General features: G+C 41.5%; 1 protein-coding gene across 1 annotated transcript in view; it reads right to left on the bottom strand.

The window, feature by feature from the left end:
- Positions 1-6,503: 6,503 nt before the first annotated feature.
- The window catches only part of SSU72 (SSU72 RNA polymerase II CTD phosphatase homolog (S. cerevisiae)), a gene marked incomplete at its 5' end in the record, with an annotated part of 22,694 nt that continues 13,443 nt past the window's right edge, over positions 6,504-15,754 (bottom strand). Inside the window, 3 exons of the mRNA XM_010284924.1 lie at positions 6,504-7,099; positions 8,149-8,267; positions 10,068-10,207. Coding sequence (XP_010283226.1) covers positions 6,998-7,099; positions 8,149-8,267; positions 10,068-10,207 — 361 coding nt within the window. The remainder of the gene's footprint in view (positions 7,100-8,148; positions 8,268-10,067; positions 10,208-15,754) is intronic.

The following is a 15,754-nucleotide window of genomic DNA, read 5'->3' as shown; positions in this document are numbered from 1 at the left end:
CGCTTCCCGCCCGCAGAGCGACGGCCTCTCTGGGGGGTCCCCCAGCCCCTTGCCCCGGGCCGGCCCTATCTGGGGGAAGATGCCTGAAGGGGCACCCGAAGAAGGCTGTGGGCGCCCGGCCCTTCTTTGAGCATGCTGGCAACAGAGCCGGAGAAATTCCCACCCCTGCCAAGTATCTCCCCTGGACTTGGCCCCCCTAAGAAAAGCTGGAGTGATGCAGACACGGGAGACCCACCCACTTTTGTGACAAAAGTAATATTACCCCATACAACTTTGTCCCGTCCGTCAAACCTGAGGTCTAAGGCCCAAGCAAAAGGTCCTGCTCCACCTTCTCCCACGGTTTTGTTTCACCATGCTATTTGGTCAGTCCGACTCAGGCCATGTTTAAGAGCTTCTGGGAAAAATAAAAGAAAATAAGTGACCAGCCCATAACTTTTTGCTTGCTTGCTTGTTGTTCTTTTCAATGTAAACTGTGCAATCTGGATGAACAGAAGAGATTACAGCCACCCCGTGGGAAATGAGTGGTAGCACACAGCTTGTGGCGATTGTGTCGTGCAGTGCTTTCACCTCCAAGTCCTCAGCCTTCCTCAAGGTTAGTTTCACCTTGCTGGAACCTGAGTATCATTTATTTTTTAGGCTTCTCAGGGTCATCAAAGTAGAGTTTGCTTGTTCTGGGTTTTGCATTCTTGCATATTTGTTTTCATTCTGTTCCTCAGGCCACAATCAGCCTCCTTATGTAATGACTTGTGTTATATAAACTCCATTCTTCAAGGAACAGTCATTAACCTACTACTGGGTATCGAAAATACCAAAATACTGTCACACAATTAAAATCACTAAATGGTGTCCTCAAATTAGAGCACAGTGTGCATTGCAGATTTTTTTTTTTTTTTTAAATTAAACCACACACGAAACATTTTATAAGCCAGGCACTTCATACAAAAGAGTAGCAAGGCTAGGATAGCACCTCTTGCCACAATCCTGCCCAACCCACCAGGGTTCCCTCCTCAACAGCCCTCTGCCCTGAGCTGCTTTCGCCACAGCTAGGAGGTGGTTTCCACCATCCGCATGCAAACCTCAGTAAAAGTAATGCAGAGAATGCAGCTAGTTACTCCCCTAGTTGTAGAAAACATGCATTTTTAAAGTAACAGCCAAATAAATTAACAGGAAAGAACAGCCAATTCGAAGACAAGTCACAGGGAATTTTGTGTAACTGAAGTTTTGCCTGGCCATCAGCCAGTGTTTCTGTTCTCCCAGCCATCCCCACAAATTAGCCTGGGCCAGCTCTCTGCTGGGCTTGAGGCACTGAGGAAAGATTTTTGTCACTGGCTCAGGTATAAGCCGGGTTTCTCAGCATAGCTCTGGAGGAGCCATCTTCCCTTGTTGTCCTTTTGGAGCAAAAGTCCTGGCTGATGGGGATTCCAAACCACTGTTCTGACCATTTCGTTCTGTGTACGCCGCAGTCCCGGTTGTGCCCAGTGCCCTTTACCTCAGCTGTAGGGCAGGATAGCCAGCTGCCTGACAGCCAACAAACCTCAGCCTAGTCCTGGGCGAAATGGTGCTCATGTGCAGGGTGGTACAAGGGTCCTTTCGTGCACCCACTGGCACTGCCCGGAGTAGAGGATTCGCTAAATGCGACAGGCTCACAGGGCTGCAAGTGTGGATAGCAGCCATGAAATCATCACAGCCTTTACGAAATCCAGTTGCCACGCCGAACATTTCCGTCAATGGTCTTCCGTGGCACTGAATTATATTAGAAATTCCTGCTCTCTCCCCTTCATCCTGCTTCAGTCGGCAGGAGTGCCGAGCGGCACCTGCCACGCCGCAGCGTGCCAGTCAAACGGGTTTCCTCATTGCTCTTGCTGGCCCGTTCTTAACATATCGAGTTGGCTGGACCCTGTAAAGCTTGTCTTCTCCCATCCTCCTGACCCCACGACATCTAGCTTCGCTCCTTAGCCCTGGTACAGACACTTACTGTGCTTTTCAAGCAGCAGCTCTTCACAGCAGCCTGTGGGGGAAACGACGAGTTCGGCTCAGCTGCGGCAGGGATGGGGCTGGAGGCGAACCTGCACCCGCATAAATAGCCGACCTGCTCTGCAGAAACAAAGCAGCAGCAGCACTTGTGTCCCGGTCAGTGCTAGCAGCTGAACTCTTGGCTGCTCCCAGCCTCAGCAGCTGGAGACCCAAGGACAACCTGAGGCCATGCACGGTGTTCAGCCAGTCCGGCCTTTCAGCTGCGTGTCTAAGGGAAACAAGGCCGAGAAGAGTTTTCTAGGGACTTCCATCTAATGAAAAGAGGCATCGGGGACTGACTGTATTTGAGCAAAGTGACATCATACTTTTACGAGTGAAGACTGTCTTTTCAATGTAGGGGCTAACAGATGCTTAGACAATTTCAGGTTGCCACCACAACAGTTTACAACAGATTTGTTAAACTTGCTCCTAATCACTTTAATATTGCTAGAAGCAAGCTGCTCCTTTTTGAAAGCAAGTATCCACACATCCACATCTATGGCTCCTATTCAGCTCCAAGATTCATGTCGTACTGTCACCACCATTCTCATGCAGTCAAGTCCCCAGTCTGCATCACAAGACCTCAGTGGCATTTGGCCTATCCCTGATCGAGTGACCACTGCCTTTTCCCTTCTTTTAACCCAGCCCTGCTGCATGAGCCGGCACTGTCACCCAGCTCCTTTAGTTCCCAGCACCAGGTAGGAATATTATCATAAGCCGCCTTCACAGGAACTGACTCCCTCTCCTTTCTTCTTTAAGGGAGCACAGACCTCAGCTACCATTCTGCCGCGCTCACACTAGCCAGAATTTATAGAAGAGTCTAACAACAACTACAGCTAGCATTTCTCTCCTTTTCAATTTTTTTCTCCTGCATAAGAACGCGCTCAGCTGTCATATACCCTCCCCGTACTCCACTGACTGTTTTTCATTCCTCTGGTCTTTTCACAGTTCCTGTACTGGTACAGGCACTTGTGTTTGTCTTTATTGATACCTTCTCCCAAGCTCCTACATGTATGAAAAATGAAAGTTGAAGCCGGACAATCTGCCTAGCAACAAATTGCTGCCACATCAGGGAAATCTAGCTAGGATCATTGATCTTTGCGCAGTCAGATCCAGCAATATTGAAACCTGGGGAAGAATGCTCTTTTCCACCATATGCAGTCCGATTGCATTATCTGAGTGCACTGAGCCTTACAGGCAAGCAAAGGAAGCCAACGAGCACAGAACTTCAAGGATAAGAAGTTATCTTATCTGCCAGCAGTGCAGAGGGGAGAAAAGGCATCGCTCTTTAATCACCAGTTTTATTTACATACACCTATTTGAAAGATGTGCTGATGTCTCTGACAGAAAGAAGAATGTTCATGAATGTTACAAAAGTCTTAAGCAAGACAAGAAACACAAAAAACTGACACGAAATCACAAGTGACTTGTGTGAAAGAAAAAGACCGCAAACTAGAAGTGAACACTACTGCTCTGTGCCTTATGGACAGGATCCGCAGAGGGCTGGGTTGTGAGATGGAAACCTCAGGAAGTTCTTGGCAAATATCTGCCCCCATGGGAGGTAGCATCAACTTCATGGCAGCAAGAGAGCAAAAATCTTATGCTTCAACAGATACTATTCTTTAATCAATATGGCCTTCTGTAGAAAGTCAAAAAAGTGAGAAATGCTGACAAAACAGTCACCACGTTTAGAAAGGGGGAGCAACCTCTGGGAGGAACCCGCATTTTCAAGCCACCTCTGCTGGCCTTATGGCAACTGTGAGAACAGCCTAGATAGCCGAAAACTCTCACTTACAGCAGAAATCTCCCATCACAGCCAAATTCTGAATACTCGCAGTCTGTGTTCACAAGGTGAACATCGCTTTTCTTCATTAAACAGGAAGGCTGCCAACTACAGGACTTAAAAAGAAATGGACCCTCTTTCAGCACTGATAGTCGTCAACAGGAGTATCAATATATCTACCAGGCAGGGAAGAGCACACCATCATCATATATATGCCATCCCACTCTTAAAGGAAAAATACATTAGTTTTCTGATGTCTTTTAAACCAATGTTTCCCTTGAAATTTCTTTGACACAGAAAATAACTTTGACCATGTGTTTAGCCAGAGTTTCCTTTACACCTACCTATATATTTTAGTGTGTGTGTATAAATATATGTATTTCTCAAACAAGACTAGAACCTCATAAAATCCCTGTATAAATTGAGCTTCATTGTGGATTTCAGTGAAATGAAGCACATGGAGACAAAGTAACTATGCATATGCATACATTTTCATTAACCTGTAAGTTAAATGAGAAGAAATGTGTCAGAGCAAGAACAGTTTTAGCTGAAGAACAAGTTTCCCTCACAGAAATCTGAAATGCTTTGAACCGGACTGTAGATCACTCAGAATACTTGCCTGCCTATCCAGGTCAGTCATCCATCTACGCAAGCATCCTTCCGCACACCGGTAAATAAACAAATGACCAGCTCCCAGTGTTGCTTTTGCTTATGAACAGAACATTTAGGATGGAAAGAACAATCTGTAACATCCTGTATACTGTATCATGTTTTTAGACCAGGGCTTCTCATTTTAGTTGAAGAGATGCAGTGAATTGGAGTTCCTCTAATTAATCCGTACTTAGCACTACAGCAACCAGAATTCTCTGCCAATTACACACATGGGAAGAATCTTTACATAACAGAAAGGACACTTCTGTAAATCTCCATTTAACACACAAAACACAGGTTAAAACATCCTGTTTAAGTTTTTTGTGCCTTCTGTGAAATAACAACAAAGAGCTCTGTTTAGGATGAATTAAGTTGAAAGTACAAAACATTTTCAAACACTCTCCAAGTTTCACCTTGCCACAGAGCAGACTTCAGTATTGATACTGTAGAGGGAAGGAAAACTCTGCTCAAAAGAATCAGTACCATGCTTGTTTGAAATGTCTTTTTAGAGATCAACTAAAGCAGTTCAGTCCTTACAGAACCATCTTTTTCCTTTGGCTGTAAATATCCCCATGGTAACAAGCGATGGTATCAGACAGACAAATGAGCAGAATCAGAGGCGGCTGAATAAAATCCTTCAAATACAGTCTCCAGAAACAAAATGGGACAGAACAAGCCACTCAGAAAACATACAATCTGCAAACCTTATCACAGCCGCTGCTTGAACTCCCCATCCCCTAATTGTTGTGATCTATTCATTCATTCTCCACAAAGTCGTTAAGTATTTTTAACAGACAAGAAAAAACAGCACAGGTAATTCAGGGATATTAAACATTCCTGGGACCCAAGTATGGTGCAACGACCCATTCTGACACTGTCCAGTACACATATTGAAGTGGCAGAGGTCTAAGTTTTCCCACAAGGCGGTTGAAACCACAGCCAACTCCCAGATTCCAGGAGTAGTGAGAGGTACAAGATTTTTTTGGGGGCCTGACTCAACAGACTTCAAGATTTGCAACTGGAGATGCCCCTTAATATATCTGAGCATGTTCACTGAAAGAGGCTAAGTAGCATTGCCGTATGACTTACTACATACACAGCCAAAGTCGTCTGCACGGATGGGTAACATTGCCCTAAAAAGTACTTAGCACTAACTTCCTGCATGTGCAAAATGATTAAAGTTAAAGAAAATCAGGTGATTCACATGAGCTGTCAGAAGTCAGTAACAGAATGAGAGAGAGGTTAAGCCAGGAAGCTCAAACTCCATTTCATGCTACTTCACTTTAACACAACGTTTGAAAAGTTGTCCTCACATACCCAAGTATGAAAGAGCACACACACCTCATTTCCTCCAAATCGTTTGCAGGTTCCTTTAACAAAATAACTTCTAAGATCTTGTCTTGCCTTCTAAGCAGCAGCACTTTACCACTCACATTTTGAATGTCTAATAATTTGCAGTGTTTTCACTTGTATCAGTTTGAACAAAGAGAAGTCTGAGCTTTTGCTCTCTTTGCATACACATACGCAATTTCTGGATTTTGAACTGTGACAAGCATGTTTATTATTGCTGTATGGGAGTAGAATGCTTCTGTTCAAAAGATATTTCGGTTAAAAAAACCCCAAACTTTCAACTATTTCCATCAACGGTGGAGTTTGCCATTCCTCCCCATCCTCCTTATAGAAGACATACATACAACTGGCCCTGACTGCTACGGTTAGAGCCTCAGTGTCTTATTAATCTCACACATGGTAATTCAAAAGCAATTGAGACCCCAAAAGATTTCCTGGCAGTGGCCTAATTCAGGCAGAGAAAGAAGTTCATTTTAGTTCAACAGAAGATCAAAAATCATTATGAGCTGCCCAAACACACAGCCTCTCTGAACAAGGGACAGGTCTTTCGATTCCTACCAAGATCTTGCTGTCACTACCCTCTCCAAGACCCTCTGGATGAATGAGCATTCTTGTGTTACTTCAGATACTTTGTGGTTTACCTCCCAGAGCAGCCACACTTACTTAACTTCTATTTTGGAAACAGACGAACTTCCAGGTTTTTAATTTTTATTGGATGCTTCCAACTTTATCTCTAATAATATACAGATACTCGTTTTTTCATTGTTCCATTCATATCCTCACATAGTTCAGCCATTCTGTCACATTAAAATAAAAAAAAAGCACAACTGAAATAAAATAAATTTGTAAGCTGGAAAAATACATTATAAACTTATATTCAAGAAACAGTCTCTTTATAATTAAAAACCTACTTGTAATAATTAAAGTAGGATTTAAAGAAAATCTTGATTTTCATTTTTAAATAGGTGGCCTTTGTGTATACTTTTAATCATCTCATATGTACAACCCCAACCAGTATCTCTGCCTACCTGTGACAGAATACCTGAAAGAAAACAAAAAACAAAAAAGACACTGAAAAGGAGTTTTTAAACAACAACAACAAAAAAACCCAATATTCATTTTCCAGGAAAATACAGTATAATCAGAACTTTAAACACATGCTTTCCTCATCTGCATTAAGGCCTAAGAGACAGATGTGCTTTAATAAAAGCAGACAGTATGAAGAAAAGTCCTTCCACTTTTCTCTTCAAATTCCTGTAACAGCTCATCTATTTCATTTTCCATGTCTTCTGTGTGCTGTATCTAGAAGAGAAAAAATACTAAGCAACCCGGCTCCAAGGATGCAATGTAGTTTAGAAAACTGTAATAATTCAATGCTTTTGGCTTACTGTGAAATCTGAACCAGCAGGTTGTACAAATACTGCAGCACTGGGTGCTTTGTTGAGATTCCCAGCGTTCCCAAATACATATATTCCGCATCCCATTTATCTGCACATCCTTCCTTCTCCAACCCACTGAACTGGCACTTAACTAGTACTTTGTCGAGTAAGCAACATCTATCCTCACTAGATAACAAATGGAAGCTTCAGAATAGCTCCAAGCACACTGAACAGATGGCTAAAGTTTCAAGTCCTTGAACCCTCTCAGGCTTTTTGAATCTGGAAAGGATTTAACACCAGAAGAGATCACACAGGCTGAAGGAAAAAAAAAAAAAAAAAGCCTGTTGCCACACTGGAGTAGGTGAACTCATCAACTTGCACGCTGTAAATGGACACAAATCCTTTTTTCTCTGTTCTCTTGACAGTTACACTGACTGCTTCGAGTGCAGCTTACTTCAGTCTTACTTCAAGAGCTGGAGCCCCTGAATATGGATGACAGAAGGCAACAGTTTTCTCTATCGTACGCACAACAGGGTGGTACTATGAAATACGTAGGATTTTTTCAAGTATATCACGACTCAGAATGCAACTCTGATGTTTAAATCCCACGTATTACAGCTGCTTTGGAAATGGACATTCTTGCCATAAAGAGTGTTTTGAGTATGGGCTCAACAAGTGTAATGGTTATGCGCAGTGCTTTGCAATACTGCTTTTCGTGCAAGCTATCAATGCATCGGTTCTGAACACATGCAGAGAGTCCACTTCGGAAACCATGAACTCAGTTACAATGCATCTGTTTGCACAACAGCTCCACAAATAATGAGAATTTGGAAACTGCTGTCTCTTGACAAGAATTTTACTTAAACAACTTTCGCAATACGCAGCACCTTTATGAAGTGCTAAGCAAACCCCAACCCCAGTGCAGTCAGCTGGGTCCAAGGTACCCACAGGCAACGAGCCTTCTCTACTTACACATTGGCAGAGCTCACAGATAAGGAAAGCACCGAGGGTTGCCTCCTCATGGTTATCCTGAATGTCCACATTGATCACATGTACTGGCTGACATGTCTCCTGCTCTCTGGAATTTAAATCTAGTTGAAAACAAAACACACGTAGCAACAAAACTTTGGGTGGAATGGTATCATATTTTACACAGAGTATTCATAAGATTTTTTAAAAATACACAGACTTTGTCCATCTCTACCTTCGCCAAGCTTGTTTTTAGAGAAGTGTTTATTTAACACTGTCTTAAACAATAGTTCCTCTTCAAAAATGAGATGGATTTTGGAAACACAAGAATTCAGTTTTGTGGAAGGGTCAGGACAGTTTATTTGACCTGGTCAAGGAAAGTTACTGCTCACCTTACTCTGACAGTCTTTAAATACCAAGATCAAGACTCCCTAAAGTCAAGAGTGATTTTGCGCTTCCTCCCCTGGAGAGTTTAAATTGCCCATTTTTTTAAAAAGCACTGAACATCCAACACTCTGAAAATTGAAGTGTAAGGTGAACTCCTACAAGTTAAGTACTGATAGTCACATTAGAAAATTCTAGCTTTAATGTGTTCTGTTTATTAACAAGAGGTGAATGGAGAAAAAAATAAGACATCCTTTTCCAACTAATCCACCCGTGTATTATCGTTATGCCTAACATAACCTTCCTATTACACACGGTTTTTAAGCTACAGGTTATTCTTTCCTAAGCCCATTCTGCAACTCCATTTTGTCAAATGGCCTGTTGAGGCCTCCATTTTAAAGGGTCAGCTTTCACATCTAGAGCCATTTGGTAGCACTCAAGCCTTCTTCCTTTCATTGGTCAATTATGAAGGGCATCAGCATGAAGTCAGAGAGATGTGCCATTGGAAAATTAGCAAGTGGTTGCTTGCTACCTCCCTTTCTCAGGGTACTCACCTAAAGCAAAGTGAAAGCTGCTTTCTATGTAAAAAATGCTGAGCTTGCTGAAGATCCATTCAAGTACCAAGGCAGCTGCTCTCAGAATTTATGAATACATTTAAAACACTTCACTTAAACATTCAGAACACTAGTTCTCAGCTTGCAGAAGCCCAAATGTGTCGTGCTCTGTATTGCTGGACCACATGACCACCGAGGAGTGAAAAGGCAAGGCAACAGCCTTTTAAATTATGTGTATGATACCAATACAGTTGGCTGGTCTTTCAATGTAAAGGCAACACCTTAAACCTCACACAAGCCCGTGTTCAGCATTTCCAGGCAGAGGCAGGGTTCTCAGCCCAGGCGCTAATGGAGTCATGGCTGAAACCCCATGACTTTCAGCGAGTTCACATCAAGCTTGCTGCATCGTATTCATGCAGAACCCAATCCCCCCCAGAGATTCTTCTGGCATAGACTCATATAAGGGCAAAGCCATAGCATATCTGCAGTGTGTTAACCACGCTCAAGAACAATTTCTCCACCTGTACAGGTATTTATTGCGGATAAACTGCTTGGTAGGTCACAGGAAGTCTTCCGCAGAGAATGGAAGTTACATAACGAAGACAACTTAGATTTTGTTTCTCCATCAACCCAGGGTGAAAAAATGCTCATCACACACAACTTGCTGGTTTTCTAGCTCCATGAGCATTTTCAAACCAAGTATGTATTTGAGTTTCCTCAAATGCTTGCTATTTCCTCATGTCAGCCCTCAAAACTGCTATACATACACATCCTGTGTAGCTGCCAACACTAGCATCTTTTAGAAATAGGTATTCAGCGGTCACTGAAGTCTACATCAATGAACTGCAAGCTCTTGTCTCCACTGGTGTCCCAGCAGCAGTAGCCAGAGGAGACAGAGATGTTTCCAGATTTGTGAGGTACTTCAGGGTAGAGGGGGAAAAAAGCACTCAAAGTTAACTTGGTTTATCAGTTCAAGGTCCTTACCTTCTACTACTTGATCATAGACTCTTTCTTCACACGTTAGGATCAAGTCAAAAACATCTTTGCAGTTCTGGAATCTTTCTGGTCGTGGCTTGATTCTCTTATTTCTGTCCAACATGTGTAAAATCCCATTCTGTGTGTATCTGAAGTCGTTTGAGTTAAGTACCTTTACTTTAAGAAAAGTCATGTTTTTGAGCAAATGACCAGCACAAGTTAAACTACTACTGTATCTTTAAAATACGATTCTTTCTGTTTGCAAATACAAAGATCAGTGATCACCAAATAGATTCCCACGGTGGCAGCATGATCCCCCATCAGGGTAATTCATGCAGCTCCTGGTTTTCAGATGCCTGTCACCGTCACTAGCACAATGGCAGAGACAGCTTTAAAAGGCCCTCCTAAGAGCCAAGTTCCTCAGAAGGACAACTTTTCTTGGGCAACTATTTTTATATCCAAAATGCTTAGAACACACTGACTTAGCTGTTTGCGTGAGCATAATGTCCTACATTCCCTTAAGTCACTGTCCCTCACTCCAGGGGCCTCTATTTTGAAAGTCAATTATACGGTGTTTCCAGTGTCAACGGCACATCTGCATGAAGTCCTACTCAGGCCTCAGGTTTATGCAACTGAACTTCCAAAGAAAATTAAATAAATCACAGAAGCATCATCCCTTAAAAATATCCCAAGATATATAAACGGGAATGAAGAAAAACAGACTTTATGCCTGTCAGAACTTCAGTCACTGTGTGAAAGGAATCTATTACGCTGCTTTGTAGCTATATTTATGCTGGTACTGTAACCTTGAGGCTCCAATTTACATCTTGTATTTCCCTTTCAGACAGGATTCACTCATCCCCACTGTCTTCGCAGCCTTCTGGGACATGCAGTTTCATTAGAAGCACCCCAAGGTTGACTGTCACATAAATCTGCTCACTTGACTAAAACCAAACTCCCTCTGAAGGCAAAGTTTGATGGGTACATCAGGAGTACCAGGGAAGGTGTGAATTAAGAAAGCATGAAAACTGATGCATCCCTTCTTTGCTTTGAAGCAGCAATATTTTTAGCCATCCAAGTATATATTTTTAAACTAAAACAGCAGTAAGGATAACAGTCTATAATTTCTTGAGGTAACAGAAGGATTCTGAGCAAAAGAAATTCCACCATTAGCAGCAAGTGTGTAAGAAGTCATCTTGGCTTATTTGCTTGTTGAAAAGGTCAGATACGTACCTAGCGGGTATCTTACTCCTTTTCAGAGAACAGTCCTAATCTTTTGTAACAAAAGACCAGCAACTCTCTTTCCACCTTTTTGCAGTTGCCCTCTGGTATCTCAAATTCTACTGCCCTAGACAGTCAGACCTACAGCTGTTGATGTATATGCTTCCAAGTGTTCTTCAACAGTTTTCAAGCAAATGGCCTCCAAAGCTTTTAAGTCTTTCAAGTGTTTAAGCTATATTAAAAATTAAACCCATCTTTCTACCTATGCGAGTCTACTTTATATGGAAAAGATGTTCAGTTCTCTTATGTGTCTGCATCATCACACTTCAACTACTTGACTAAAGAAAATGTCAAGTTTCAATCACAAACCGAATGATATGTTGTTTATCACAAATATACATTGTCAGTTCCCTCTCAGCTGACTGACGACTTCTGCATTTCTTTTCTTCAGGTCACCCCCAAGCCTTCTACCATGCTTCTTTCCCAAAAGATTTGTCCCTATATAATTAATGAATTGTCCTTTATAACCCAAAGCTATCTCACAAGCAGCTCTTGTACAGCGGCACCCACTGCTTCGTCACAGCACCCCTGCAAACGCTCCTTGGGTTTGACATGCTTGGAAAAAATCCACTTCAATGTAGCCATTTCAGACCTTCAGTTATTTGCAAGGCATGAAAATGACTGCAACGGCCATTTTCAAAATACTTGTGAACATCTGGTTGCATTGCTTTGTTCAGTTTAGAAGGTGAGCCCTTTCCGGGCTCTAACAGTCCTCATTTCTGTATCATGCAGTTCAAGGAAAAAGAAAAAAAATCTACAACATCCCACACACTTTTTTGGGTTCTCCCAGCCCCCCAGCCCCTGCCCTTCTAGGATAAAAAGTTGCTGGCATCCGTCCCTTAGCTTTCCTGACTGTGCTTGGAGACAGAATCGCAGATATTCAAAAAACCCACACAGTCAAGCTTTCTGCTTCAGAGAGTTGAGCTTTCTGCTGCCAACTTACAGCTATTTTTTTTTCCAAGGATCCATCTGCCTGTAAAAGGAGACTGAAATAAGCAGTTAAGATTCATGACACTTTCATATTTGGTTGTCTGAAATATTTTTCACCTGGAAACAAACAGCATACCATCCTTTCTGGAAGCGGGGTGACGTGATCTGCATGATTGTTTTCAATGCATAATCATAACCCAGTTTCTTCCTCTTCATGAGCTCAGGCAAATACAAAGTTATTACAACTAATTAATGGCTTCCACTATATTGCCAGATATTGAATCATTTAAGTCAGACTTCGCCTGCCTTCCAATAGATTTCAACTCCATGCTCCCTATCCTATGCACCTCTGCTCTTTCTTTTCAGCAGTCACTTCTTCAGAAGGTACTCACAAAATTTTCACCTGGCTTTCAACGCTCTTATGTTGTCTGGCCATATCAGCCTTCTTAACAGAACCATGCTCAAAAAGCCAACAAAACACGCACACATTTATCTAAGAGGCCTTCACCTACTGCAAACTATTGGTAAAGTAAATCCATCACATTTTTATGGTGAGTCCAATTCAGATATCACCTTTATTGGAACAACTATGCTAAACAGATCTGCAATATAATGAAATTTATGCATGACAACTCAGTGATGGAAAGACTTGATATAAAAAGGAGGCATGGCAAGACGAGTTTTTCCAATAGACACAGCATTGTTGCTCATTCTTATGGAGACAGCTATACCCAAGATATTTCTATTGTTACTGACTGTGCATTCTCTCCATTTACTTAAGGATATCCCATGATAATGTACTGATGAAGATATATACGTATTAAAAAAAAATAAAGTTGTGGTTTTAGATTAAACCCCTAAAACCCCTAAAGCTTTCATAGCTTCTGCTACGCAGATTTAAAATTCCTATCGTATACACCAGAAACGCCTTTTCTTTTACCTTCTACTCAATAGGTCTCTGCCCAATACACATGGCTAACCCTCCTTTATGCCTCTAATCAGTTTATCAGTAATTTGTTCACCGACAGGACCCAGAGAACTAACTGGAAGATGCATATAGCCAAAAGACTACAGTCTCTTCCCCGCCTTTTTCAGCACAGCATAGCCAGCAGTGACTGTACTTAAGCAGACCACACAGAGATCGGGCTGGTTTCGTTCAGAAATCTAGACCGTTGACAAAGCAAGAACAAGCAGATTCTACCAACTGCCTGAACATCAGCAAGTAACAGTGATGCATTCTCTCTTCTCTCTCACATTCAGTGTTGGCTTTTGCAGATGTCCTCTCATGGGAGCGTTTGCTTTGAACCGGGCACTTGAAAAACCTCTGGCCAATATGATGTGACAAAAGGAAGTCATTCAGTGCAACGATAACAAAGACGATACCAATGATCCGCGGTATCCTCTCTTAATGCCTTTCCCCCCCTCCTAGGCAGTTTAAAAGTTCTAAAATACCAAAATGTTTCTGAGTTTGTCAAGTTCTCTCCAAGTCTCTCCTGAAAGCAATTTCAGCTAACGATACTGTATAAAGTATTCTCCCCAAACACTCGCTAATACTCAGAAGTAGCTTTACAGGACTGGAAGTCTGTTTTCTGGTTTCACCCATCTTCCACTGCTGCACTGAATTAACTGTTTAATAGGCCCACTTTGCAAAACACGAGTAAGTTTTGGTAAAAACTGTGAACAGGAGCTTTTGTTAAAGTGAAACTGGCATATGGGAGAACATTCATAGAACAATGCAGATAATCCTGAGAAGCAGAAGCGTTTTCTGGTTCAGTATATTCTCATAATTATCTTCACACACTATGATTAGAGCAATTCCTTGCTCTCACCTCCCCAAACCTGCACTGTATGTCATAAAACCTACAATGCAACTAAAATTTAAAAAAGTTTTCCCTATCCCAGAATACTAATTTTCAGTGTCCATATACACCACTCCCATGTTGAAAGATAACCGTAACAACTGCACTGCTTTCACAACGTCCAACTTCCTGTTTTGCTGATAGTGTTTCTTGTGTAGTTGAATAGAGTGGCAAAGATTTGGTGGTTACTAGACTGTGAAATTCAATAAAATGTAGATTGCTTTTGTTAGGAAACTGGATCCTTACAAACCTGAATGATACTTCTGGCTGTAATTTTGTGAGAACTATCTTTGGAAATTCAGCAAGATAAAAACACTTGGGGAAAACAAATAATGCATGTAGCTTTTTCAGTATCAGTCAGCCTCTTAACATTGTATGATGATTATCTCGTCAGAGGTCGGCTAGGTAAAGCACTAAAAAAGCAGTGATAGGTAGATTTAGAAAGACGACGACAACAAAAATTTCTCCTGTGGATGCTATGTGTTATTCCATTCCGGTACTGTGAAAATTAACAGGAGAAAAAAAACACACCACAACACTCAAGCACATGCTCATGCATACTTACACTCTCACCTAATTAGGTTTTCCAGGGCCTGGCCTGTATTTTTGTAACTGCTAAAGTTGTATTGAATATGCTCATATAGTTACATAAAAATCACTCATGGTATAATTAATTTTTTTTAATGACTCAAATGTTAGTGCTATCTCCCCATCTATGCCTGTGAACAATATACTCCTTCCTCTGTTTAGCCGTATTTGAGAACAGCATTCCAAGTTCTATTTCAGATGCCAACTTCTTAGGAAACCAAAGATGGTCTTTAGAACAACTTGCAAATCTCTCTATGAAGATTTGAGGGGAGTCTAGGCATTCTCTTCTTCACACCAAACAGCAGAATCTAGCAGGAAAGTGACAGGGAGCGTCTCTGCAGGGATAGACAGTACCTTTTTTCTTGTAAATAGCTCCTCGATAAAATATGGCATATTCCCTAAAGAATTACACATTAAAAAACTAATTCCCCCAATACATCAATATTAAAGTGGACTGCCAGCACCTGAGAGACTACTAAATAATCTGCATTAAAATAGCCAAATGCATCAGATTTGACTTTCCGTTAACAAGAATTCTGCTCCCCCTCCCCATATGAAGTGCTATCAGTGTGTCACACCTAACCCAGCCTTAGATTTTCTATCACTTCCAGACATCAAGGTTTTATGTTGAATACACTTCTCAAGTAGAAGCACAAGAGGACAGCAAGAAGAAAGAAAGCTCAGAAACAGAAGACAAGATTACAATAAAGTACTGGCTGCAACTTGAGCATTTTTATCAACAAACAAGCTTATATAAAATTACATAAGAAAACCAAGTTTTATTTGCATTAAATAAAAACAGATACTCTTGTTAGGGCACAAAGCACATGGCAAGATACAGGGTACAGAAAGCAACTAGTCTGCACAGAAATTATTATGGATTACGTTTAGAGAACCTGTACTTGAGGTTGACAAAAAGCAACAGATTAGCAAAGAAAAAACAGGAGGTTTTGATAAATCCCAAGATCGGACAGTTAAAGGTTGAAAGAGGTATACTGCACAACAGTAGACACATTCAAATCTGTCAGAATACAAGAT

This window comes from Phaethon lepturus, unplaced genomic scaffold, assembly GCF_000687285.1.
Source record: "Phaethon lepturus isolate BGI_N335 unplaced genomic scaffold, ASM68728v1 scaffold12124, whole genome shotgun sequence".
NCBI lineage: Eukaryota > Metazoa > Chordata > Aves > Phaethontiformes > Phaethontidae > Phaethon > Phaethon lepturus.
The sequence above is the reverse complement of the archived record's forward strand: the minus strand, read 5'-3'. Positions and strand labels throughout refer to the sequence as shown.